This window comes from Cricetulus griseus (assembly GCF_003668045.3).
Source record: "Cricetulus griseus strain 17A/GY chromosome 1 unlocalized genomic scaffold, alternate assembly CriGri-PICRH-1.0 chr1_0, whole genome shotgun sequence".
Classification (NCBI taxonomy): Eukaryota; Metazoa; Chordata; class Mammalia; order Rodentia; family Cricetidae; genus Cricetulus; species Cricetulus griseus.
The window spans coordinates 39,211,699-39,237,588 of record NW_023276806.1 but is presented as its reverse complement, the minus strand read 5'-3'; the positions used below and the strand labels follow the sequence as shown (position 1 = coordinate 39,237,588).

At 39.0% G+C, this 25,890-nt stretch overlaps 1 protein-coding gene across 1 annotated transcript in view; it reads left to right on the top strand.

Annotated features, from left to right (window-relative positions):
* Dpyd (dihydropyrimidine dehydrogenase) overlaps positions 1–25,890 on the top strand; it is an 830,055-nt gene that overhangs the window by 543,167 nt on the left and 260,998 nt on the right. The window contains exons 15-16 of the mRNA XM_027395605.1: positions 7,759–7,827; positions 16,419–16,502. Of these exons, the coding sequence (XP_027251406.1) occupies positions 7,759–7,827; positions 16,419–16,502 (153 nt within the window). The remainder of the gene's footprint in view (positions 1–7,758; positions 7,828–16,418; positions 16,503–25,890) is intronic.

Below are 25,890 nucleotides of genomic sequence, written 5' to 3'. Positions count from 1 at the left end.
GTTCTCTTATTTTCTTGGATGTTTATTTTAGTTTCATCTTGCCCTCATAATTCTGAACATCTGCCATCTTTCTATTTACTCTCATCAAGAGACCTTACCTCTTATTTTATAAAGAAAATTTAGCAACAAGAATTATTTCACCTTTTTCACAAAATCTATTAACCTATCACAGCTATTTTTTGCTCTCCTCCTTTCTGCCCTGTTAAACTGGATAGGATGCCCTGCTTCCCACATGCTCTTAATTCATCATTACCTCTTATCATCTTCTTACTTTCTCCCATACCCTTGCACCAGTGTAAAAATAAACTCAGATCATTAAAAGAGACTCTCATAGGACTTCCTACTGGCACTTGCAGTCTTTCATGTGCTTCTTTATACCTTCATTAGTTTTCTGTGATAGTTAGTTAAATTGACACTATCTAAAATCAAGAACAAAGAATTGTCTAGATTAGGTGGGTCTGTGGGCATGCCTGTGCAGATTTTCTCAACTGAGTAAGTGAGAAGACCTACTCTGGAGGTGGCAGTCTTTCACAAGCTGGACCGTAGAAGGATTGAAACGGAGATATAGACACACACACACACACACACACACACACACAGAGAGAGAGAGAGAGAGAGAGAGAGAGAGAGAGAGAGAGAGAGAGAGAGAGAGAATGAATAAGAATATGCTCAGTACATGCATGCATTCATTAATTGCTTTCTATGCTCAAGTATGAATGTGACTAGGGGCTTCAAGCTCCTGGCTCCCTGAATTCGTAGCAATGAAAAATTGCAACCTGGAATTCTGAGCTCAATAAACCCTTTCTCCCTTAAGTTTTAAGCATATTTGATCACAGAAACAGGAACTGAACCTAGAACTGTCCCATCAAATCTCTGAGGGAGATTTTTATTTCTCCCTTCTTACATCTTCAAATTCTCTTCATTCAGCTCATGCTTGTCTGAATCACACCCTTGCTGCTTCAGTGAAAACCATCTTGTAATGGTGACCAAAGAGCAATATGTTGTCCAACCCAACGGACTTCTCTCTGCTCTTTTGTTGTATGACAAAATTTTTCCTGGGAAGACACTACATACATGCCTACTCACTCCAGAAAGGGAACTCGAATGCCACCAAAGTCCATCTGGGCAAACCAACGAGTTTCATTGGTGTTAATTAGAGGAATGTGGGTGAGGGTTACTTATAGAAGCAGAAATGACTCAAAGACAGATACATCACCAAACACCACCCCAGTAGGGCGACAACTATCAAAAGCTGGGAACCTGAAGCATACTGTACTTTCTACAGGTGGTTCAACAGGTTGGAGAGTGTCCTTTCCAAATGATTCAGTTGGTCTAAAGCTCTTTTAGGAAACTGCTGGTTTCTGCTTCTTCCATGCAGCTGGTCTGATCCTTTGTAGGTTGGCTTGTCTGAGAGTCTTCTTAGCAGCTTAGCCTCTTTGTCTGACAGGGACACTCATCTTTTACAGCTTACTCTGGCAGGGAGGGCCTAGTGAATCTGGTCAGTTTCAGGGACTTCCTGAAGCTCTTTTGACTTGTTCACCTTCCTGCTTAGGGAGCTTCCCTGCAGGGTGGAATATTACAATCTCAAAATTTTTTGCACCATCTTTAACTAAAATCTCAGAAGAATTCTTCACAGTGGGTCACACCTTACATTCTGGAGAAATTCAGTTCAGCATGAATCCACATTCTCTTATGGCTTGAGGTAGGGCCTGCATTTTTCTATATTTTGTTTTATTTTTTTTTCTAATCACCTTGCAAGTTGACAATAAATGCTATTACATGTTAAAGACTCCTTACTTTGCAACTTTATCCTCAACCTCTTTATTGGATTAATTGACAAATGTACTGAGGGCACATCAGTGACTTCACTACTACAAAACTTGCTGGACACCTCACATGGACCATACTAAAATTCAACTTTATATTTTCTCATTCATCTCCATCAGCCTTTATTCTACATTCGTAAATAATTTACATTCTCAAATTCAGAGTTCAAACTAGTAGTCTAGCAATCATCCTTAATGCTGTCTTTTCTCTTGGTCCCCTTGAACCTAAACACTCACCTGCTGTGGAAGACCTGCCTCAGAACCACCAGCTTCTCTACATTTCTGTGGCTGCCAGGCCATCTAACCTAAACTGTACTTCCTCCTTTCACATCTGTTATGCTTATCTGTCTCCTTATGAAGATGTCAGAAACATATTTGCAAAATGTAAGCCAGACTATTTTATCACCATCCCCAACTTTTGATCTTTATGTCATATGGCTTACTTAGGACAGTTTTGATCTCTCTGCCCTTGAGCTAAGATGAAGTGGAATCATCTTATGGGCACCGACACCTTGCACAGACTATCAGACTCCCACAGGGGTCAGAATGGTAATATTTGTTTTACATAGAGGGACAGTTATTAGCTGCTTCTTTCATTTTTATTCATACTAGTCTTGCCATGTCTTGAAGCTTTTTGGACGTTTGGTCTTTTGAACATTCCAGGCCCATCCTCCTCTGTCTTTGTATATACTATTCTCTCCCCAGAAGACTAAATTTCACTCCCCATTCCATCCTTCAGAATAAGGAACCTTCTCATTGCTCCATTCCCAATGCAAAGAACCCTTAACTAACTGCCCATCTGTTATTATTGAGACCACCTCCTCCCGGTGATTCAGCCACATTTTCCTCTATTTTTGCCTTCATCACAATAACCCTGACCTGGCAGTTGCCCAATGGTTGCATTTCTTTACTTTCGGTGATAGGGATGTTTTCCTTGTTTCATATGTCAATTCCACATAACAGCAATTAGTGGCTTACTTAGTACATATTCAGGAAATATTGGTTGAGTATTGAATGAACAAAGACTATGTCATATTCTCTAGGCTACTATCTTATTTAGCAGCTGCCACAATAAGAAGTGAATTGTGTGTTAGTAGCTTGTTCGGCATATCTATAAATTCCTACCAAAGAGTTTCTCATAAAGTACACAGTAGGGCCAAAGTTCAAATATCATGTAGTGTTTGGATGTTATGTATCACCTCATTCAATAATGTTTTAAAATATGAACTATAAAAAAGAGCCCTGGGAATAGCTTAAATTAAGTGAAATTTTGATTAGGAGTATGTCTCAGTGAGTATTCATTTCTGGTACCATGGCATGATTCTTCATCATATGCAATATCTATCAGTTCACTTTTCTCATAGGAAGCAAAATAGCCTGTCCTCTTTTACTTGATTAAAAACTGAGTCAAGCAAAACACGAAAGGACTTTTTAATCATCAAAGAAAGATTAAATTATACTCCATCTCCTTTTAGAGTGAATACCTTTTAGCTTGATTCTGGAAAAACCTAGGTCTGTTTTAATGAAAGTTAAGATAATTTTGCAGCCACTCTGGTATCTGTGAACTACCATACCTTTGCAAGCCACCCATTGGCTTTAGATACATATTTAGAATGTTTAAATTATTATGGTGCTTTATGAATCTGAATCTAGGACTTTACCCATGCTAAGTTAGCACTCTACTAACCTAGATAGCCCAGCCCTAATAACCCTGCTTTTAAATCATTTATGAAGTTATGTTTTCTTTTTACATCTCCGTGAAAAAAGATAAGGCTCATTGGACTTTTTCAAACATGGTAATATTTGTTTTACATAGAGCAGTTAAAAGTCAAAGTATGAAGTTCAGTAGAAAAGCAATATTTATTAAGTGCTTACATACAGACACATTCATGGGATCCTGGTCTGGCAGGTGTCTGCAGAATGGCACTTTCTTCCATTCCTGGTTATCTCTACTTTCCCACTTTCCTCTGTCCACTCTGCCTTCACTGGTAAAGTCACTGAAAGCAGAACCGGGAGGTGGGTAAATAAAGAGACATCAGTAGTCATTAGTGACTCCCAACACATGTACTGTCTAATTTAGGAACCAGTAACAATACCTTTTGACTTTTTGTGGTAGGATGTTGATGACAAGTATAGCTAATCCATCATTGTGAAAGCCCAGGGTTCTTTCTTATCTTTGAGGGAGAAGAAGATATAACTTATTTAGAAAAGATGCAGCTTTGCTACTTAGCAGACTATTAAAGCTTGCCTGAGGAGAAGAATGAACAGATCCCGATGCAGTCTGCCAAGCATCCACAAAATGTGATAGCACTGTGGCTCTTCATGTCCGGGCAATACTCTGGGTGATAATAACATGATAGAAACTTCAAGAACTATAAATGATACGGAAAAGAATCTACTAATAAACTTAAATAGGATATATTAAAAGTTAAAAAAAAGTACAATTTAGCTAAAGGAGCATGGCCTCCAATATGACTGGAAAGTAAGTAGTATATTGACTAGACAGAAACAGTGAGAAAGGAAATTCTGTACTACAATTGAAGTTCAGGGTTGCTGAGAAAGTTTGTACCAAGACTGACATCTAGGCTCCATTCCCATGACAAGAAGAGACAACTCTGACTTAAACCAGCTGGGTAGGGGCAAAGTAGGTAACAACTACCAGGAAGTCCTGGTCTCCCCTTAAGTCACTTGCACTATTGTCAAGAAAAGCATGATTTTACCAGGTAGGCAAGATGACCCTAGGTAACAACTATTTGAAAAGAACAACAGTAGTGTCATTAAGAAAGAAATCTGGCAGAGAAGTGATGGCACACACCTTTAATCCTGTATTTATTTGTCTTCATCTAGCCCCAATAATTCCTTTTGATCCTAGAAACCTGTGGGGCATTTGATGACTTTGGGGGAATTGTGACACAATCAATACAAATTTCAAGCAAATATAGTTTTATCAAAATTTCAAATGACATTTAGAAAAAAAGAAGCCATGAGAGTTCCCAACTGAGAGCATCTAGAGCATCCAGCAGGCAGTGGTGATAGGGGAGGATGTGTGTCCAGTCAGTCCACCTTACTGATGGAAGCCTCCATCCCTATTCACATTTCTTCCTGCAAATGTCCTGGTTTGGGCTATCCTGGGGCATTGGAATAATTAAAAAATGACAAAGTTGATTTGTTCCTACTAAAGGAGCCCTCAGGCAGGTGGTATTGTTATGATAAAGTGCACAAGTGGAACCTTGGTGGATTCCATGGCAGCAGGGGGTGACCCAGGCACAGGGACAAACATGTCAGGCAGACAGAGCTTAGAGCTTAGAGAGAAGTTTTATTAGAAAGGGAAAGGGTGTGGGGAGAGGAAAGACAAAAAAGAGCAAGAGACACAGAGACAGAAAGGACAGAAGAGAAGAGGGAGATAGGAAAAGCCCTGTCTGCCCCAGGGGAACAGCAGGAAAAAAAGCAGGAAAGGGAGTGTAGGTGGGTGGAAGTCTTTCTTTTAAAGGAGTCCTTTGCACCGACATGCTGATCAGGGTACTGCCTGAATACATTCTGCCAGGAGACAGGGACAAGCCAACATAATGCCTGAATCCTTACAGGTATGATAGATCTTCTAAACGGTTACTAACAAGATTGTTTTTTTCTTCAAGACAGGGTTTCTCTGTTTAGCTTTGGAGGCTGTCCTGGAACTAGCTCTTGTAGACCAGGCTGATCTTGAACTCACAGAGATCCACCTGCCTCTGCCTCCCATGTGTTGGGATTAACAGCATTTTAATGACAACTGGCATTCAGGCAGATACTTAGACAGCTCAAAGGACCCTGTGTTGTGTGGCTATGTCATGTGTTATGTGGCTGCATAAGGACTCTGTATGCATGTGCAAGCTTTTTCCCTTTTTAGCAAGCATCTCCCACCTCTTCACCCCTTCCTCCCACTCCCCTTCCAACTCCTGCCTATCCCTTTACTCCTTTTCCCTAATAAACTTCAAGTGGGTTTTGTTGAGTTTTGTGGTTGTGTTTCATGGCCCGAAGCTGCAGCAAAACAACACCACTAACACCACCCAGCCAACAAGTTTTGTGGGGTTTTGTCTGTTTCATTTTGTTTTGTTTTTGGACACAATAAAGAACCTGGAAGTCCATTATCTTAAGAGTTTTAGGGAGATAACATTAATTTACTAGACTTTTTGTCCCTGACTGTCTGTTTACCAAGGAGCTGAATGATTTTCTACACTCAAAACCTAGGACCCATGGTGTCTAAAGTCTACCACGGGAATCAAGTTAACCCAACTTCAAAGGCTGCTCCTCCCTGGTGTTCAGAATTCTCTCCTGTGTGGTCTCAACTTTACAACCTTGTATCCATGATGAAAACATTCATTTAACCTTTGCAATGTGTCCTTTTGATATTAGACATATACATAAATAAGATCATTGCAATGGGAGCTCAGTGACTTCTAGCAGATTCTATCACTAGATTCCAAGACTTCATGTACAGCATAACCGCCTGGTAGCTCAGTCTCATAGTATGTGAGGGAGGTGACAATGAAAAACAATTATTGGCATTCCCAGAGTGTGTACACGAGACCAGCAAAGGCTAGCAACTAAAATCATAGACTATGAGCAGCACACTCTGGGCCTGAATCCTGGTCTGCCCCTTGGTAGCAGTGTGGTCTTTACAACTCAGCATCTTTGTGTTTATTTGCAAAATGGGTGAAACAAGGTTGGAATTATTAAGTAAGTTCATAAAGTGAAATCCTTTAAAACAATGCCCACTGTGTCATTAAGTCTTAGCCACTGCCAGTCTTGTTTTTTTTTTCTGCATTGTTATCCATATTTTCCCAATTAGGAAATCCACTGTCTCACTCAGGGCAGCACCCAATCAGATGGTACAATCAGTATTCCAACCTAGACATCCTGGCTTTGGAGTAGACTCTAGTAACTTCTACCTTTATACCCTACTGATGGATTAACATAGAACTTAAATCATAAGCCTACCAAAACCTAATGCAATGTAAAGCCATTTAATACAATTTAAAACTATAATTCACAAGAAATATAGGAAATTGTATTAACCATAATGTAATATGTTATTATCAAAGGGAACATTATATTTTTCTTTTCCATACCTTGAAATCTTTTTGCTGGGCTGATAATTATGGTAATATGCATTTCAACAGCACTGTAGAAGTGAGATGTCTCTTTCATTGGCACACAATTACACAGGAATTTATGTAATTCCTACTGCCACTTTCTGAGACGACAAAGTCAATATTATAATTTACGTTTGAGAAGGGGAAAGCTGAGACTCAATAAAGTTAAGGATGTTGGGACTGGGAAATTGCTCAGTCAGTGAAGTACTTGCCACACAAGCAGGAGGGCCCGAGTTCAATCCCTAGATTGACATGAAGTCCTAGGAGTAGTAGAATTTATTTGTAACCTCAGTATTCAGCATGAAGGTTCAAGAGAACCTCTGGTGTTCACGCACTGCCCAGACAATCTAGTTAAACTGATGAGCCCCAGTCCTAGTGAAAGATATTATCTGAAAAAAGAGAGAGAAAAAATAAAGAGGGGAATGGCCATTGAGAAATCCAACCCCGGGTTATCTAACCTCCACATGTACCTCCACAATCATGCATCTACACACATGTGCATTCATACGCACACACGTGAACACTGATGCACAGCTACGTGCAAATGTACATCCATGTTCAGATACCTGCTCAAGTGTCCATTCCCAGTAACTGAGAAGGCTATCACACATTTCAAAAGTCCTAAATATTATCTGGTGCTTTACTGTTGCAAGCTGTCTTTTCTGGTGATACTTCTTTTTCAACAGATTGAAAGCTAATTTTTATAATGTAGCTTGTCATTATAGACATATGCGTGCAGATATTAATATGTGTGCAAGGCAGTGAAGCCATTTGAACCCCTGTTCTCTTTTTTCCCTGTAAAGATCCTGATCGCCAGCATCATGTGCAGTTACAACAAAAATGATTGGATGGAACTCTCCAAAATGGCTGAGGTAAAAATTACTTTAGTTTATATTTATTTTATTCCACCTCTCTCATTTTTATTAGTTTTAAGTAAAGAGCTGCCACAGAAAATAATACAGTAGAAGTAAAATTGAATTGAAAATGTAAGTTTAAACATTTTTATTATAATTTGTTTACCATGTGTTTTCATTTAAATGATGGAAATGTAAATTTAAAAGGCATCTATTCTATAAAAGCAGTCCCTTGGATTTCACAAGGTACCTAAAATCCTTTTATTCTCTGAATCCATAGACTCTCCATTTGCATATTAAGCAAACTGCATATTATGATGGATGCCATGATAAAATTTAATTCTACCTTTGAGAGTCTAACTTGATCTTACCTTGCCTCTAGGCAAACTAGTTTGACAGTAAGGGAAGAAATTCTGAATATAAAAGTCTTGAATATTTAAACTATAAAAGGTTCGTTTAATACTGTTCTGGTTTGAATGCCAGCATGGATAAAGTGTTAGCAGGGAACACTGCTGCATGGAACACTCATCAGCTGGCCTGCCACAATATGAATTGAACCTTCTGAGAATGCAAACACTAACCACGTGCCTCAGATTTGTATTCCAAATAGAAAAGTGCATCCTTAAAAAACATACTCATGCCCATCATTCTGTCAGGCAACCTGGGTGAGACCCTCCTGGCTGGTGGTCTTAGAAAGCTCTCAGTCACTGAGCCTAATAAGACTTTTGCAGTAATTGACCTGACATTACAAAATATCATAATGTTCTCTATAGTGCTCAAAAATGTTGATTGTACATTTTATTTGGATATTTTTAAAACTGTAAAGGGAAAAATTACTTCTGGGACTTAGGGGGGTGAAATTAAACATGATCTGTAATTGGCTCCGTGATCTTCTGTGCTGGGTCCGTTTTATACATGTATTTACCTAATTGACCGTGAAATCTTCTACGGAGCCCGTGCTTGGCATGAGCTTTGCCAATTTGAAGCTGACTATGATGAATGGCTTTATCATGCTGCGTGCTTCTCTGCTTTTCTGTAAGAATAAAATACTTTAAAAAATTATTTCCTTCAGTAATGGACATTAATTTTTAAGTGGGAGAGTTTACTGACAAGAGTCAAAAGGCTATAATTATGAACATATTAGCAAAAGTGGATATTATCGCATTCCACATTTTTCTTCAATTTCTTTTTTATTTATTGTTGTTTCCTAAATACTGTACAACAAAGGGAAAAGAAAAGAGTCTGCTTTCTATTAAGTCAGAACAATCTGTCATATCTCCACAGGGAACAATATACATATCAAGAAGGACAAGCCGTACATACTGTCAATGAACCACATGCTTCTGGTAAAGTTAGACGTAAGCTAACCCAGGGATTTGGCATGAAGAGAATTCACATAGGCATTTGCATCCCCATGGAGGTAGCAGAGCAGCAGCCGCCATCAGGATTCCATCACATTTCATGCTATACACACCCAATAATATTTTAAATACAATATTTTACTCATTCTTTGATAATTTCAAATATGTATGCAAAACATTTTTATCATATCTACCTCCCTTCAACTCAGGATCCTCCTAGGTACCCCTTTTATGTCACCTTCTCAACATCCTGGCCTCCTCTTTCTTATTTTTTTTGAGACAAGGTTTCTTTCTGGCTTTGGAGGCTGACCTGGAACTGGCTCTTGTATACTAGACCAGGCTGGTCTTGAAGTCACAAAGATCTACCTGCCTCTGCCTCCAGAGTGCTGGGATTAAAGGCGTGTGCCACCACCACCACTCAGCTTTCCTAGCCTCTTCTTGGTCATCTTTCTTTTTAATGAGTCACTTTGGGCCTGCAAGGTAACTACAGTGGGTAAGTTTGTCACCAATGCTGATATCCTGATGACCTGAGTTCAATCCCAGCTACCTACCTGATACAAGGAGGGAACTGACTTTCTCTCAATTTGTCCTTTGACCTCCACACACAGTGTGGCATGTCCTTAAATGACCATACCCATATACAAAATAACTCTATTTAAAAGGAAAAAGAGAACCACACTCACTGCTTCTGTTTTTATGAACCCACTGTTCAAAACGTAGTTTTCACAATGGAAGAATTCACAATAAAGTAAATCAAAAATGTTTTCCATCCAAAGTTACTCTACTGTCTAACATGGACAATTCTTCATGGATGGTATCAGGAATCACATGCTACTCTACTGTGGCAACACTTTTAGGGGTAGAAAGTGGCTAGATGTCGCTTGTGTACATTTTCATGAAGTTTCTCCTTACAATGGTTTAGTTTTATAATTGGAATTGAGGAACTCTACCATCACCACATCTGCTAACAAAAAAGACATTCATGAGACATCCAAACAGCTACAGTTGTAGTAGATCAGTAGTAAAAAAATGACAGACTCTGGGTTGAACTTTGCACAGGGAAAAGAGGTCTTCAAATCCACTATCAATCTGGATGGATGAGGAAATGTCAGGGCACTTAGTGAGGCAGAGGTCTACACATGTCTGTGAAGGCATTTGCAAACAGAATTATTTGAGGACCCACCCGGAAAGTGGGCGGCACCCCAAGACTAAGTGAAAAAGGGAAAGGAGAAAGCCAAATTATAACAATACCAATAGTCACCCCATCCTCTATCTCCTGGTCCACGGAGAAGTGGATAAGTAGCTTCCTTCTGCCATGGAGCTCATCATTACTAAGGTGGATGCATCACCTAACCCACAAGCCTGAATAAGCATGTGTTCCTTTAAATTGCATTTTTTCAGGTATTTGGTCAGTAGCAAAGAATGACAGACTCTGTACTTTTAAGAGCACGTGGATAGCTTTAAAAATGAGCCTAGACACAAACATGTTTGTTCATGTTTCTGGCACTGTTGGGTCACAACATTAGGTACATTTAAATAATATAGTAAGTTGAACTAAATGCCCCATCTCATGGACATTGTGTGCCCAGACTGTCTTACTTGTCATCATCATTTTCTTGATGATTTGTTTTCTCTTATAAATAAAACAAAACTGAAACCAACCTTTTTTTTTTCATTCTAACTATAGAGAACTCACACTTTACCTTCTAATACTTTCTTTTCTTCAATCTTTGCCATGTTTTTTAGGCAAAGCAGCAGTTTCCTGAGTGTTTTTGTAGCATGGTAAAAATTTTTGGTAAACTTGGTAGCATGCTGTTCTGTTCTTGGTTTGGGATAAAGTCTCTAACTTTTCTGAGACATTGGTTGGGTATTCTCCATGTCATGCCAAAGAATATTTATTTGTAAAGCACAAGCACGAACTATGTGTAAATTTTCTGGGCAGCCAAACAGAGGTGAGCAAGAGTCATCTCCACCCCATGGATGTGCTCAGAGCTTAAGTATATAATCAGCTACATGGCAAATTGAGCCATTGCTGAAGACTGCCAGTATTAGACCTTAAGTAGATCTTGAATGTGTTTTAACAGAACTGGAATCTATTTCTTTCTTAATGTGTATTAGCCTAGAAAATAGAGATTGAGTCATATGTAATGAGAAAAGGCCTTATTGAATAATGCAATCCCTGAACAGTTGAAGTGTGGACAAGGTGAGCTAGAGTAGGAGGGGAAGTCAATATAGAGGTGAACATTAGAGAGCTTACACAAGCTGCCCACAGAAACAGAGTAGGTTGTCCCGTGTGGGCATCAGGGAGAGCTCTATATATCATCCTAACACAGAACTAAGAAGAGGAAGAGAAGAGATGATTCTTCCTGCCTCCAGTCTCTATAGGTGAAATCTTATAACACTGTTGACTATGTGCTCTACTGCTCTGGACATCATGGCCTGCAGTGTGATTCTTTATCCAAACAGAGCTGTAAAGAAGGCCAGAGCTTGTTGGTAAGACATGTCTCTTGGTCCCCTCGAACTCTTGTTCAGACAGAAACAAGGCAAGCCGTGGCTATCCCTAGGTCTCATAAAGAAGAAGACTGTGAGAGCTAACACAGTAAATACACTGATAACAATAGGGTCTGGGGTTGGGAGAGTATGTATCTGGGAGGTGAGCAAAACCATATAATGTGAGAAAGTATACAGACTAGGAATAGGTTATGTATCTACACTTTCTCAGCCAAGCTTAGCTACAATAATTTTATTGACCCAGATTCTCAATAGTTTTTATAAGTTCAACATATTTTGTGTGTGTGTGTTTGTACATATCCAAATATTTGTACATGTGTGTAGGTACATGTAGAGATGTATAGGCTATAGGTGGACACAGAGGGTCCTTCTCTCTCTCTCTCTCTCTCTCTCTCTCTCTATATATATATATATATATATATATATATATATATAGTATTTTTTCCAAGACAAGTTTTCTCTGTGTAACAGCTCTGGCTGTCCTGGAACTCACTCTGTAGACCAGGCTGGTCTCCAACTCACAGAGATCCACCTGCCTCTTCCTGCTGAGTGCTGGTATTACAGGTGTGTGCCACCACTACCTGGCAAGTGTCTTTCTCAGTTGTTCTCCATGTTACCTTTTGAGGCAGGGTCTTCTGCTGAATCTGGAGTGCACACACTGGTCTACTCAGAGTGTCTTCCCAGGGAACTCAGGGATCTTCCTCAACCAACCTTCCAGTGCTGGGATTGTAGATACCTAAGGTTTCACTTGGGTTGTGGGGATTCAAACTCATGTCTTCATGCTTGTGCTGCAATAGTAGTGAGTTCTGAGTTAGCCAGTGTCCACTACACAAAGAAACTTCTCTGATGAGATCTGAGAGCTACACTATTATGTCCATTTAGCTGACTAATAGTAGTAGGTTCATGACCGAGCCTTAGGAACTCTCTAGCCATGGCTTTGGGACTAGGTTTGCAGTACCAGGCATGTGTTTTCTCTTGCAGATCAAGCCTTAAATCTTAGCAGAAAACAGTTCCAACACATTTCTAATCTAGAGTTTAGCTATTCCTCCAGCAATGACTATTTTCCCTTGTGCCCCCCTTCCAATTTCTTTTCCTTTCCATCATCCTTTTTAGGTGAGATAGATATATTCTGGAGAAGTCATTAAAGTTCTTGTGACTAACAGGAGTCAGAATGTTAGCCCAGATTCAGCTTGTTTAACATTTCATGCTAATCCAACAATTAAGGCTTTTTTGAGTGGTTGTAACTACTTGGAGATGGAGCTAGACAACCTTGAAGATGGTGCAAACCCTGGGACATGAATATTCAGAGGTAAAATGAATGTCCCCAAGTCCTGAGTGTCACCCAGAACAGCCTTGTTTCAATTTATAAGGTGTAAATGCTCAGTGCAACGTGCCTCTCAGGTGTATTTTGGTGATAGGTACAAGAGTATGTTATTTGGGAGATTTAAATAATCATCCCCAGATAAGGCTATATTCCATAGATATCTAAGAATTTTGATTTGACCAGCAGTTTAGAAGCCTATATGGATGCTGGAAGATTATGTTTTCTTAAACCACTGCAGCCTTCCCAGCTGGGGATCACATGACTTCTTTGTGTCTCCAAATATGCCTACTAGATAACCTCAGATCCATGACCAACAAACTGTGTTTGTACACATTGAGATATGAATGGAAAGAGACTCAATGGACAGGAAAACACCCCAGACTGTGAAGAGAAGCTCTGACTCTGTCACTACAAACTCTTTGATGCACAAGAAATGCTCTCAATGACTTCCTCATTGGTGACATTCACTATCACCAGGAGGTGTTCTAAATGGCTTTTGATGGATGCATGTTCAGTTTCCATAGTACTGGTTTTATAAGAGAATGCATGCGCATCTCTAATGTGCTTTGACCTTGTTCCCCCTTCCTATTCCCTCTCCTTGCTTACCTCCATGCTCCTGTTAGTCCTTTTGCTCCCTTATAAACTTTTCATCTACTTTTATAATCATATATACTATACACACGATTTTACAGTAATGTAAAGTCTAGGGACTAAAAATGAAAGAAAAGTTGTGGTATTTGTACTTTACAAAAGTAACAAATGATTTCGAACAAGCTGCTAATAATTCATCCACTGATATAAATCCCTGGGTAAAAATCATAGGCTCTACATCCAAAATCCTTTGAGGGGGTCATTTAACTCTTTTCTGTTTGACTTATCAACTGTAAGATGGGCATTACAATATATCTTAGCTTTTGGAGTTGTTTTAAAGACTAAGTAAGGTAAAACAAAAAGCTTAGTAAAAATATCCTTGCATATGGAATATACTCAATTAGCTTTAACTATGATGACAGCTACCACACCATTACTTGTCAGTTTGCAATGGCATATGCATAATACAAATATGTGTACAAGTGCCTCCCAATTGTCTCTTAATCTAAAGTGACATTGATTTGCTCTCAATTTCTAACTAAATGAGTCTAAAGGAAATACCTTAAGTAACTAGAGAAAGTACAAGGGCACTGCCATATATAATTACAATGCCCAATCAAAATTAAGTGGATCATTTCCCATATGGCTCGAGTTTGGGATAGGATGCATTACTTGCAGTTTATATTTACTCAGTTGCAGACTGGGAAGGCTCACTGGCTCACTCAAAACCTCCTCAATTCCTTACAGCCAAACTTCAAGTCCAGTAGGCTGGGTGTTGTCTATACTCAGTAAAAAGCACGCAGGAAGAAAACAGCATGATTTACAGTAATTGTTATATAATATGAAGCATTTTCAAACTGGATTATGGTAGCAAAGCAGCATAATGTGTCCATGTTTGAAAACATGGGAAGTGATCAAATGGACCTTCACAAATGTACGGAAGAACAAGCAGGTGCACCGATGAATGAAGATGGGCACGAAAATCAGCTGAGAAATAACTAGAATTGAGTTTGCTAAGATCATACTCCAAATTTGGATAGCAGAAAAAACAATTATGGAGAAAAGAAAAACATTGTGGAAACAGATTTTGCTTTAAAGAACGGTCTGGTATGCTTAGTAAATAGTAGATTTTTTTTAAAAAAAAAGTAATACATATGTGATATTATTTTTGAAATCTATTCAAACCTCTAACTAATTATAAAGTTACTATTAAATTCAAGAAGTGGGTAAAATAATTTAAAATGTGGCAAATTTAATATATGTGACCTATATCCCTTTAGTTACTATATTAAATATAAAATGTGTGTGTGTGTGTGTGTGTGTGTGTTACACAAGTGAGTATACTTGTCAGTTTTGCATGCAGAGGCCAGAAGGCAAATCATGTGTCATCTTTTATTCCTTTAAGGCAGGGTCTCTCATTCAAAGTTCCTAGGATGCCCATCGCTGTCCCTCTCCCAACATTGGTGACAACACGCAAAGCCTTACCAGACTTTTACATTACATGCTAAATTTAAATCCAGGTTCTCAGGCTTGCACAGCAAATATGCTTACCCACTGTCCTAACTGGAGTTTCTAAGGCTGTGGAGAGACACCATGATCACAGCAACTCTGATAAAGGAAAACATTTAACAGGGCGGCATATGCTTATAGAGGTTGAGTCCACTAACATCATAGTGAGACATGGTAGCATACAAGCAGACATCTTGATAGGCAGGCAACAAGAAGTTGTCTGAGATATCTTGAGCATACATGAGACCTCAACGCGCACCTCTACAATGACACACTTTCTCCAACAAGAACACACCTAGCCCAACAAGGCCATACCTCCTAATAGTGCCACTCCTTTTGGGAGCTATTAACTTTCAAGCCACCATGCCCACTGAGCCATCTCCCCAGCCACTAAAAGGTGTTTAAATATTCCCCAGTAGACATTCTAAGAATTTTAAGATACATTTTCAAAGTATCGATTTATGTATTAAAAGACGGATAATTGAAGTTAGAACTCGTAATTATTGACGTCTTATAAGATATCCAATAGCTTATGAAATAAGCTGTTTTTAAATATGAAATTGGCTTTTAGTTTAATTTTTTAAATTCTACTCATTCATTCTAGGTATCTAACTACATTTTTCTTTGCATGTCTCTTTCCATCATCAATTACCCAGAATTATTTAGAGTTGTTTCTACAGAAATAGAAGCTGCATAGGAAAGATAAAATATGATCCCTAACAGATTCAGTTCAGATTTCTATTATCTCATTTAACACCCACACCTGTCATTTAACATCATGTGTTTCATGTCTCTGTCCATGGAATGGGTATTGCAATAACACAAAGATTCTGAGAGCCAGGAGCTGTGAAATGAGTCAGGGAGTCAAGGTACTTATCCCCAAGCCCTACAATCTGAATTTGATCTCCAGAACCACACATAGTAGAAGGAGAAAATGAACACCAGCATGTTGTGCTCTGACATCTAAATATATACACTTCCCAGCCATGTACAGACATACATGCATATGCATGTAAAATGAATTTAAAATAAAAATTAAGATTATGTGAATTATATAGAGTAAATATAATGCATAACTTTCAAGCTCTAGGCCAATGTTTTATTGTTGTCATTTGTACTTTTACTGGAAAGGCAGAGTATACGTGAGGAGGAAGCTGTGGTGGAATCAGAATGTTCAAGCTTAGAAGACGTGATCTTTATGATCCAAGGGGAAAGCATCTTCGGAGATGGGATCTTTGTGATCAATGGGGAAAACATCTTGATAACTGAATAAAATTTTGCCTTTTCTCTCATTTTCTTTGAATACCTTACAGGCTTCTGGAGCAGATGCCCTGGAGTTAAATTTATCGTGTCCACATGGCATGGGGGAGAGAGGAATGGGCCTGGCTTGCGGTCAGGTAAGCACCCCAGGAGCTGCCTGCTTTGTCTGTCAGTATGACATAATGTTTCCCTGTATAGATCCTTTCTGTACCTCAGTCGAGAAGACGTGGGGGACCTGATGACTGGCTAGAGACTTGCAGGTCTGCATTGTTTAAATATTTAGTGCTTAAAAAGTGGAAAATGAGGGAAACTGGAATTACAGCAACGGTTGGGTTTTATTGAGGAAATCATATTATGTACTTGACAGGAAGGAATATCATAACAAACAGTTTTTCAAAGCGCTGAAGCAGAGTTAGCTGGTATCCAAGGCAATGTTCTTTATTCCTTTCTGAGGCCTATCCAGTTTCCCTGGGGCAATACACTGTACACAATGCATTGTTCGTAGTGATTTTGCAGTAAATGGGGCACAGCACAAATTGCGTTTTACAGTTTTTAGCATATGATCATTATTCCCTAACTGTGTTTGGGGAGTTGCAAAGAGATTCTGATGCTATTTTTATTTAGGGATGCAATAAACGGAACCTTTATGTTAAAGTAAATTCAAAAAACCCTAATGAATAAATGCAAAATAATATGTTAATGTATAGGAAATACAACATCTTTATGGAACAAGATGTGGTGTGAAGTATTAAGGAAAGATGAAAAATCTTAATACTTAAAGGTAAGTGCTTTGAATCTCATTTCGCCTTTAAGCCCAGAGGAAACTGTGTGAATTAGATAATACAAAACTTGGGCATTGTTAGCAGTTTCCTAGAACTTTTACGGTTACTTCTGTGTCCACATGTGACTCAGGACTCCATGCTAAGGCGGTAGCCAGCCTCCTGTGGTGATATCCACGCTCCTGTTTTTCTCATGTCACTGAAGTGACTTGAATTAAACTCAAAGCCCTTTACTTAGGGAGGGGGAAATTTTTACATGTTGAAATGAACAAGCGTTTCTATTTTCATGTTCAAATGCAGAGAAGGGTTCTTTAAGTACTTTGTAAATATTTAATCTGCCTTGGGAACGGATTTGCAACTCAGGAAGAAATCATTCTTATGAACAGCAGGAGGAGAAGGGCTGGCCAGGCATCTTTCACGTGTATTCAGGCTCTGCTCACCACAGGTTACCCAGAAGGCCATTAAGCCCCGTAAACACATCCACTATTTCGTGCTACCAAGTCAGGGGAAACAGCATTATTTCTGAGTCATCTGATGAGCTCACAGTGTGTCTGGGTGGGTGACAGGATTAAAGGGAAGAAGACTCTGCTATGGAGATTGTTCAATCCAAAAAGCACTTGTCACTCAAAAGATGATGACCTGAGTGGACCCCAGCGCCTACATAAAAAAGTTGGCAGTAATGTTGGTACTTGTAATAGCCGGTGCTGGGGAGGCAGAGAAGGGGGATTTCTGAAGTGTTCTGCCTAGCAGTTAGTTTAGTTGGTGAGCTCCAGTTTCAGTGAGAGACACAATCTGAAAATTACCGAGGAATCGTTGATGTCTGACTGCCACATGCATACATGTACATGCATGCAAAAACCCATCCATGGACATAGATGCAACAGGATGCCAGGAAGGCACCAGTGCAGTCTTGAGTTGGTCATCAGAGGGCACACTCTTCTCTTATCCATTGAGTTTACACGCTTTGCCTATTTCACAGTCTAGACCTCAAACCCCACATTTTTGTTTTAAGGCAAATTGCTTGTGTAACATTATCTTTGGAAAATAGTAGCATACTGGTTTCTTAAAGAAGAGTGCTTTCTGGTGCTTATGTTTTGCTACAAATATAACAATTATTTGAAAATGTTGCGAAGTCCCAGCTGAGTTTCTTTCTTCAGAACCGGCTTTGTTCTTTGCACACATCTGAACTTAACACAGCTGTGAGTTGGTATGAGTGGAGCCTCTCCAGAGAGTTACTTAGACAAATAAAATGTACACAGCCTGGAGCCGAACAGCAATGCCAAAATGCTAAGAAAGTTGCCGGCAGAGGTATGAATAAGATTTGAAAAGACTTGGGTTTCTTGGCAGAAGGAAAAGGGATGTTTCCATTTCACTTCTCAATGCGCTAAAACTGACCAAAGCAGTGCTTATCAGCCAAGCTTATCAGTTTGCTTTTGAACTTTATGTTATAAACAAAATCATCGAAACATAAAGGCAATTTAATCAACTTTGCTTAGGCTTGGGAGGTATGAATGTTTAGCTTTCTGAAGGAGAAGGAAGAATAACAGTTCATTTTTGTAAAAAGGGTTTTCTATGACTGCCTTCAAAAGGGGCACAAATCGCCTGGCCTTATTTGAATTTACCTCTAGCATTTTTCCTCCTTCTCTCTCTCTCTGGTTTCCACTGTTTTCTTCCTCTTTCCGGTCAGGCACACCTGTAGCCAGCCCCTTAGCAGGCGTGGCTACAGCATCGCCTACAATGAGATCTGGGAAGAATCAAGAGCTGTTACAGAGGGATTCTTCTTAGACTGCTCATAGCCTGTTACATGGATATCTACACTGTCAGAGTATACTAAAACCTTGCTGTGTGAAGGGGAGGCCAATGCTGTTTCTAGCATGGAATTTTTATCTATCAGACAAATCTACTACACAGCACAGTTTCTTTTCCAAATACTTGCTATTACTCACTTGTATCAGCTTCTCACAAATATCTAATGAGTAATTTTTTTCTAAGGGTGTACTCTATATAATTATTATAAGTTAAATATACAATAAATATAAATATATAACATTCTAAATACTCATATACATGACAAAAATAGGATGTTCATGAGGAGAAAACCATACTCTCTATAAAATACAGGTATCATACTTAAGAAATGTGCAGATATAAAAAAACTCAAGCTTACCTTGATATTCATATTGCATGTTTCCTGCAGAGTGAAACTTCATAGGAGACCTTCTATTCTTCAGCTGTGCTCAGGAGTGAAAATCACTCTCCCTCTATATACTTTGCATCAGCCATCAACAGTATCTCCATCATGCTACTCATCCCCCTGAAACACAGCTTCCTATCTCTGAACTGTGAGCTCTGAATGATACAATCTCTGGAATCCCATATATTTCTAATGATCTGTAATTGTGGACATTTGGAGTAGGAGGCTCATCAATGATTCTGGATATTCCTTAAAGAAACAAATAAGTTATCATTTGGTTGTATTGAAAAAAAAGCCTTTTCATATTTCCTTGCTCCACATAAACTCATTATTTTACTTTTATCTCTTTCACCTGTGGGATACAGATTTCAAAATCTCTGTAGACTTCTGAGATTGGGGGGTAGTAACAAAACTTACATGCATTAATTTATTCTGTAGGCATGTACCTGTGATGAATTTTCATGTATAAACTGAGCACAAAAGACCAGCAACCAATAATCAATTAGAATGACTATACTATACCAGTGTAGTGTTATGATGATTAGTTAAAGCTTCTAGTTTTCGATTCACAGTTTGTTGTATGTAACTGAAACCACACACGGGAGAAACCATTGGGTTGTTGAGCAATATTGGTCTGAAGTGAATCTTCATTGTACTGTTTTAACACCATCAAGCACTGCTTACTCTTGTATATTTTATGTGATTTGATAAATGAAAGCTGGTGATAGAACACTCAGGCCTGGGATGGTTGTTTAACATGTATTATGCCCTTGTTTCAATCCCCAGCATAATATAAATATAATAAATATACATTAAATGAGTTAGATGTATATTGTGATGCAAGTCTGTTATCCAGGCTTCTCAGGAGTCTGACATCAGAGTATTGTGAATCCAAGGCCACTCTGAGAACACAGCCACATCCCTTGCCCAAAATGAACCATAGAAAAGTCAAATGAGTGTCACCAAAGTTAAGATTGTTCATTAAAGCCACAATTGGTTAGCCATCTAGTACTTAAAATGGAAAAACAAAAGCCCTGGTTATTTATATAAATGCCTAGTGTTCTAATCTTGTTGTTCAACCAAAACTGAGAAGATGCACATCAAAGAGCAAAATTGCATTCATTACACTTGTGATAAAAGTCTCTGTTCTGGCTGGCCACCTTCAAAATAGGTTGAGACCCCCATATGGTCAGGGTCTCAACTCGGGCCAATGGGTACCAAACCCCATGCTTTAATTAGCAAGCTGACCAGAATGTAGGAAAGACACCCAGAGTGTTATCCAATGAGGGCACATCCAGTATCTGCATTAAACTTAGTAGCTGAGAATTAACCGTTAGACCAAATCAACTCTTTGGCCTTTCATATTTCTGAGTTACCCCTTATCTCTAATTCCTGAGTTGACTAAAATACAAGGAAGCTTGAACCTACTATCTAAGTTCTGTTTCCTGGGCATGAAGGAGACTCTCTGTGCCTTAGCTTTCAGATTTAAAAATGTCTATAAGTTATTTCTGTAAATCTATTTCCTATAAAATTTTATATTTTATAAATCTAATTGAACTATAACCATTTTAATATAAAACAGTCAAAATTACAGCTTTGGAAGATTTCCTCTTTCCTTAAGCATCATATGGTTAAAAATAAAAACAAAAAAATAATTTTGTTTTAAATTCTTTTAAGATTGTGTTAGAATTTTCAGTTTTATTCTGCCAAATTATCATGGCAAAGTTCAGAAGTTTACTGAGAAGGCCTCTGTAAAACATTAGTGTTCTTCTTAGTCCTTCTGAAATTATTATTATTGACAGACCCATGTGGACAAATAATCCTTTCTACCTCTTACTTCTTTTGGAAAAATACAGAGGAGTGTACCTTTGAAAAACAGGCAATGTAAGGAGCTAGAGCTCTGTTAGTCTCCTAGCGGATATAAATACCAGCAGATGTTGACGGGGATAAGTCTTAATCTCATGTGTGGACTACATCCATCTAACTTCCCTCATATGTGCATGTACATGTGTGTATGTGTGCCTGTGTGAACATGTATGTAGAAACCATACGTCCACTTTAGGTATTGTTTCTCTGGTGCCAACAATCATTTATTTTTACTTATTTGCTTCTTAGTTCATTCATTTATTTATTTACTTACTTATTGAGAAAAGATCTGCTATTGGCCTGAGTATCTCCACATAGTCTCAGCTGGCTGTCCAGTGAGCTCCAAGGATCCACCTGTCTCCACAGCACTGGGATACTGGGATTACAAGGGATGCCATCATGCCCAGCTTTAAAAAAAAAAAAAGAACAAAATCGAAACAAACAAAAAAACCACCATCATCCCATCATCCCAGCCTTTATATATATTTTCTAACTCGGCCTCTTAATATTAGAAATCAGATTTTTCCAGGACCTTTGCTAGCTCTCTAGATTTCTGACACCACAGACACTACTTGGGTTGCTTACTTCACAGACCTGCCATCAAGTACTGAGAGAAAATAGTTCACAAGGGTCCAGCATTGGGGAGGAAAATGGAACAAAATATCCGCGGTCCTAGCTTATACTCCATGTTAAGAGACGCAAGAGAGGGCTTGTGCCATAGAACTTCTCAATGATGAATACAACAACACATGGAAACTATATTTCCTTTAGGAAAAAAATTAGTTTGTTATTGTTCATATAAGTTGATGACTTCTTTCCTTGATTTGTGATGTGCTGTGCTGTGGTGAAGCTTGGCCATGTGAAGCTGAAGGGAGCCAGCAGGTGTTATTCCTTTTTAGCCCGTTCTGTACAGGATGCAACTGGGCATAGTGAGATGTTTGATCTGTTTTCACTCAAAGTAAAAAACTACCAAGGACCACAGCCTTGGCTCCTTTGCTGCTGGCTTCCTCTCAGGTACCTTGTCCAGAATTTTACATTGTTATTTTAGAGCATCCAATTCCATATGTGAACAGAAAACATGAGCAAAATGCCCATACTACTTCTAACTGTCTCTCCTTTTGTCTACTGTTATACTTTTTGCCTAGAAGTCATACCCCTTTGACTGAAATTATCCAAATGGGAATCAGCTTTTTATATCTGTGCCAAATGATATCCAAATTCATGAACTGATATAACTTATCAATCAACCAAATGTTCCCTGAAAATGGAAGTCAATTATAGGTGGAGGACTGTGGAGGTGGGGCCCAGAATTCTGTTCTCATTTGAATCTGTGATGACCTACAGTTTGGAACCCTGCTAATGAACTTGCATTTCCTTCTCTAATCATCTAAGAGGTTATAGCATAGTTTGGCCCTGGCCCTTGTAGGTTTTCCAACTGTTCATTGCTTTCAATACCTTAATTAGTGGTTCATGGCTAAAAACTGCACAAGTACTTCAGCAAAGATGTAGATGGAAAGTTCCATAATGACAGAGTAATTGGAAGAAAAGCAGGCAAGCTTCCTGGGCAGGTCAAGGAGCTGAGCAAAGGTGATAGTGTCTATTGCCAGCTGTAACATCATACTATCCCGCATTAGCATCCAACCGGTTATTCACTTATCATCTATACAGAATTCCTGAATGCAAGGCTAGAATGATGGCTTGGCTGTTAAGGGTGATGGCTTCACAACTACAAGGACCAGAGTTTGAAACCCAGAATGCATGCAACACGCTGGACATCACACACATGCCTCTCACTCCAGCTCTAAAGGGGAAAGGAAACTGAAAATGTTTCTGGGGATTATGGCTTCCAGCCAAACTGAAAAAAATGCAAGCCCAAGGCTCAGAAAGAGACCCTGCCTTAAAAGAAAACAGTAAAAATTATAGGAAGACACTCAAGTCCCTGTTCTGGCCTTCGTGCATATATAGGTACAAGTGCCTGTATACACCACACACACACACACACACACACACACACACACACACACACAGAGAGAGAGAGAGAGAGAGAGAGAGAGAGAGAGAGAGAGAGAGAAAGAGAGAGAGAGAAAGAGAGAGAGACAGAGAGAGAGAGATAGGGAAAGAGACAGAGAGAGAGACAGAGAGAGAGATGAATCTTAAAATAATTTTCAAACCTTTCTATTTGTGATTCAGTTCATTCTCAATGTTCTTTTTGTCTTAGGAAGACTTAGATTTTATGAAGTTTTCATGATAATTTAGATGAGTATGGATGAAAATGCTTAAAAGTTGTGAATCTTAAAATGTTCAGCATCTTTAATGATCATTACTCCAGATAAAAACTCCCAGAGGGGCACTTTGACATTTCCCCCATGAACTGTTTTATGCCCAAACTTAATTTACACAAAACTTTATGTTTTTGAAATAATGAAAAATCAAGGATAACTGAGGCTTGGTTTCTGTTGCAGCCTGTCAATGTTTTTCCATAAGACATTAACCACAGAATATTCCCTTCACCCCTGCCAGAGAGCAGATGTCTGTCACTAAGAAGAGAGTCCAAAACTGAGTGTGAAGATGGCATTGCCCCAGATGTGCTAGACTCTCCCCTGGGAAATAAAGCCTTCCTCTAGCAGCTGGGCTAGCAGTCCCTCTGTCTCACACAGCACATTGTCCTGGGAGCTATGACCAAAGAAAGCACTGTTTGAATGAGGTTCTCATTAGGCATCTGTGGAGGGGACAATATAAAGGTATATCTTTAAGGCCAAACAATGACAAGGCTTAATATTTCCTAAATTTCTCAGAGAGTTGAAACTTGGGAACTCCAGAGGTTGAGAAATCCAAAGGGTTAGAGATGAATGTAAGAGCTGCCTGGAAATGAAGCTCACTGTTTAATTGCTGAGTTCCATTTGTGGTTTTGTTTGTTTGTTTGTTTGTTTGTTTGTTTTGTTTTGATGCTGGCAGGTAGCAGGTGAAACCTTTTCTCCTTCAGCTTTTTGACTCCTCCTTTTTCCTGACTGTAACTCTTATAAGGGATGCATGAAGAACTAGGCATGCAAGCACTTGCTGATAACCACAGTACAAAGGGGACAGTAGGAGGAAGACCATGCCTTTAAGCTTATCTTAGGCTACATAGTGAGTTCCTGTCCCCAAAATAAAAAGTAGAAAGATGGACAAGGAGACACACACACACACACACACACACACACACACACACACACACACACACACACACACACACAGAGAGAGAGAGAGAGAGAGAGAGAGAGAGAGAGAGAGAGAGAGAGAGGCAGAGTCAGGGGAGAGGGAGAGGGAGAGAGGGAGAAGAAGAGGGACAGAGACAGGGAGAGGGGATTGCAAACTGCATGGGCCAAATGGCATGGCTATTGAGAATAGAGAGTAGGATATTTAGCCCTGTGAGTTTAACTGTAAAATGTAGAATGTTCTAGGCTGCCGTTACATGAAGTTAACCCCTGGGGAGTCCCATGTAACAGCTTTGGTAAACTAATACAGCTTCACAAGAAACATGAAGAAGGCCTGTGTGCTACCATTGTCTGGAGAGCATCTGAACTCCGATTCTGGTAGCCCCACATAGTGAGTTTACTCTGTTCTCTTTTGTTTTCCTTGTGGTATGAGAATTTCAAAAAGCTTTCAGATAAATGATCCACTTGTTTATGAGGAGTCAAAATGAAATATTTGCTTTGTGCTATATTATGTTGCTCAACTTCTTATTTGATTTTAATTCTCTGCCATTTGCACAAACGGGTGTGCCCTGTAAGTAGATAACTCCAGGAGATCTTGAAGAGACATTTATGTAGCTGGCGATATTTTGCCTAAAGCTAATATTCAATGAGGTTTTTAATTGCCTTTATTAATGTTTGTTAATGATATACAAATGAATGCTTCTTTTAAAAATTACAAAATTTTAGTCAAATGAAATACATTTAAATCTAAAGTATCAGTTCAAAGTCTGTATTACTGATTTTTATGGCTGTCATATGGCACTAAGTTACATTATATTTAGTAATTGATGCATTTACTGATTAATCATTGTAGAGAGAACTAAATGTATACTTTAAATTTTGAATATATATATATATATATATATATATATATATATATATATGTGTGTATATATGTATCTATTACATCCCTGAAAGGAATAGCAAAAGTATTTTTAAAAGTTTGAATTGTTATTCTCAAGTGGTAGTTGTTAATATCACAGTGAGTTGGAGAAGGCAAGCCAAAACCTTTTTTCCCCCAGTCTTGATTTCTTTTTTATAGTGTGTTGCATTTTTTATTGAAATTCTTTAATTACTACTCATATTTACATATCCATTCCCCCAATCCCTCACCCTTCCATCCTCCCATATTCCCCACTGTGCTCCAATCTATCCCCCAACTCCTCCCCAGGGTTAGTGAGGCCCTCCACAGGGGACCTTCACAGTCTGCCATATCATTTGGGGGAGGGCCTAGGCCCTCCTTGCTGTATCTGGGCTGCAATAGTATCCCTCCATAGGGAACGGCCTCCCAAAGTCCATTTATGCTTTAGGGATAAAGACTGGCTCCACTGTTAGAGGTCCCATAGACTGTCTTAGCCTCCTAGCCGGCACCCACGTTCAAAGGGCTTGGTTCAGTCCAATGATGTTTCCCCAGCTTTATGACTAGGGTCTCCATGCACTCACTAGGCCAGGT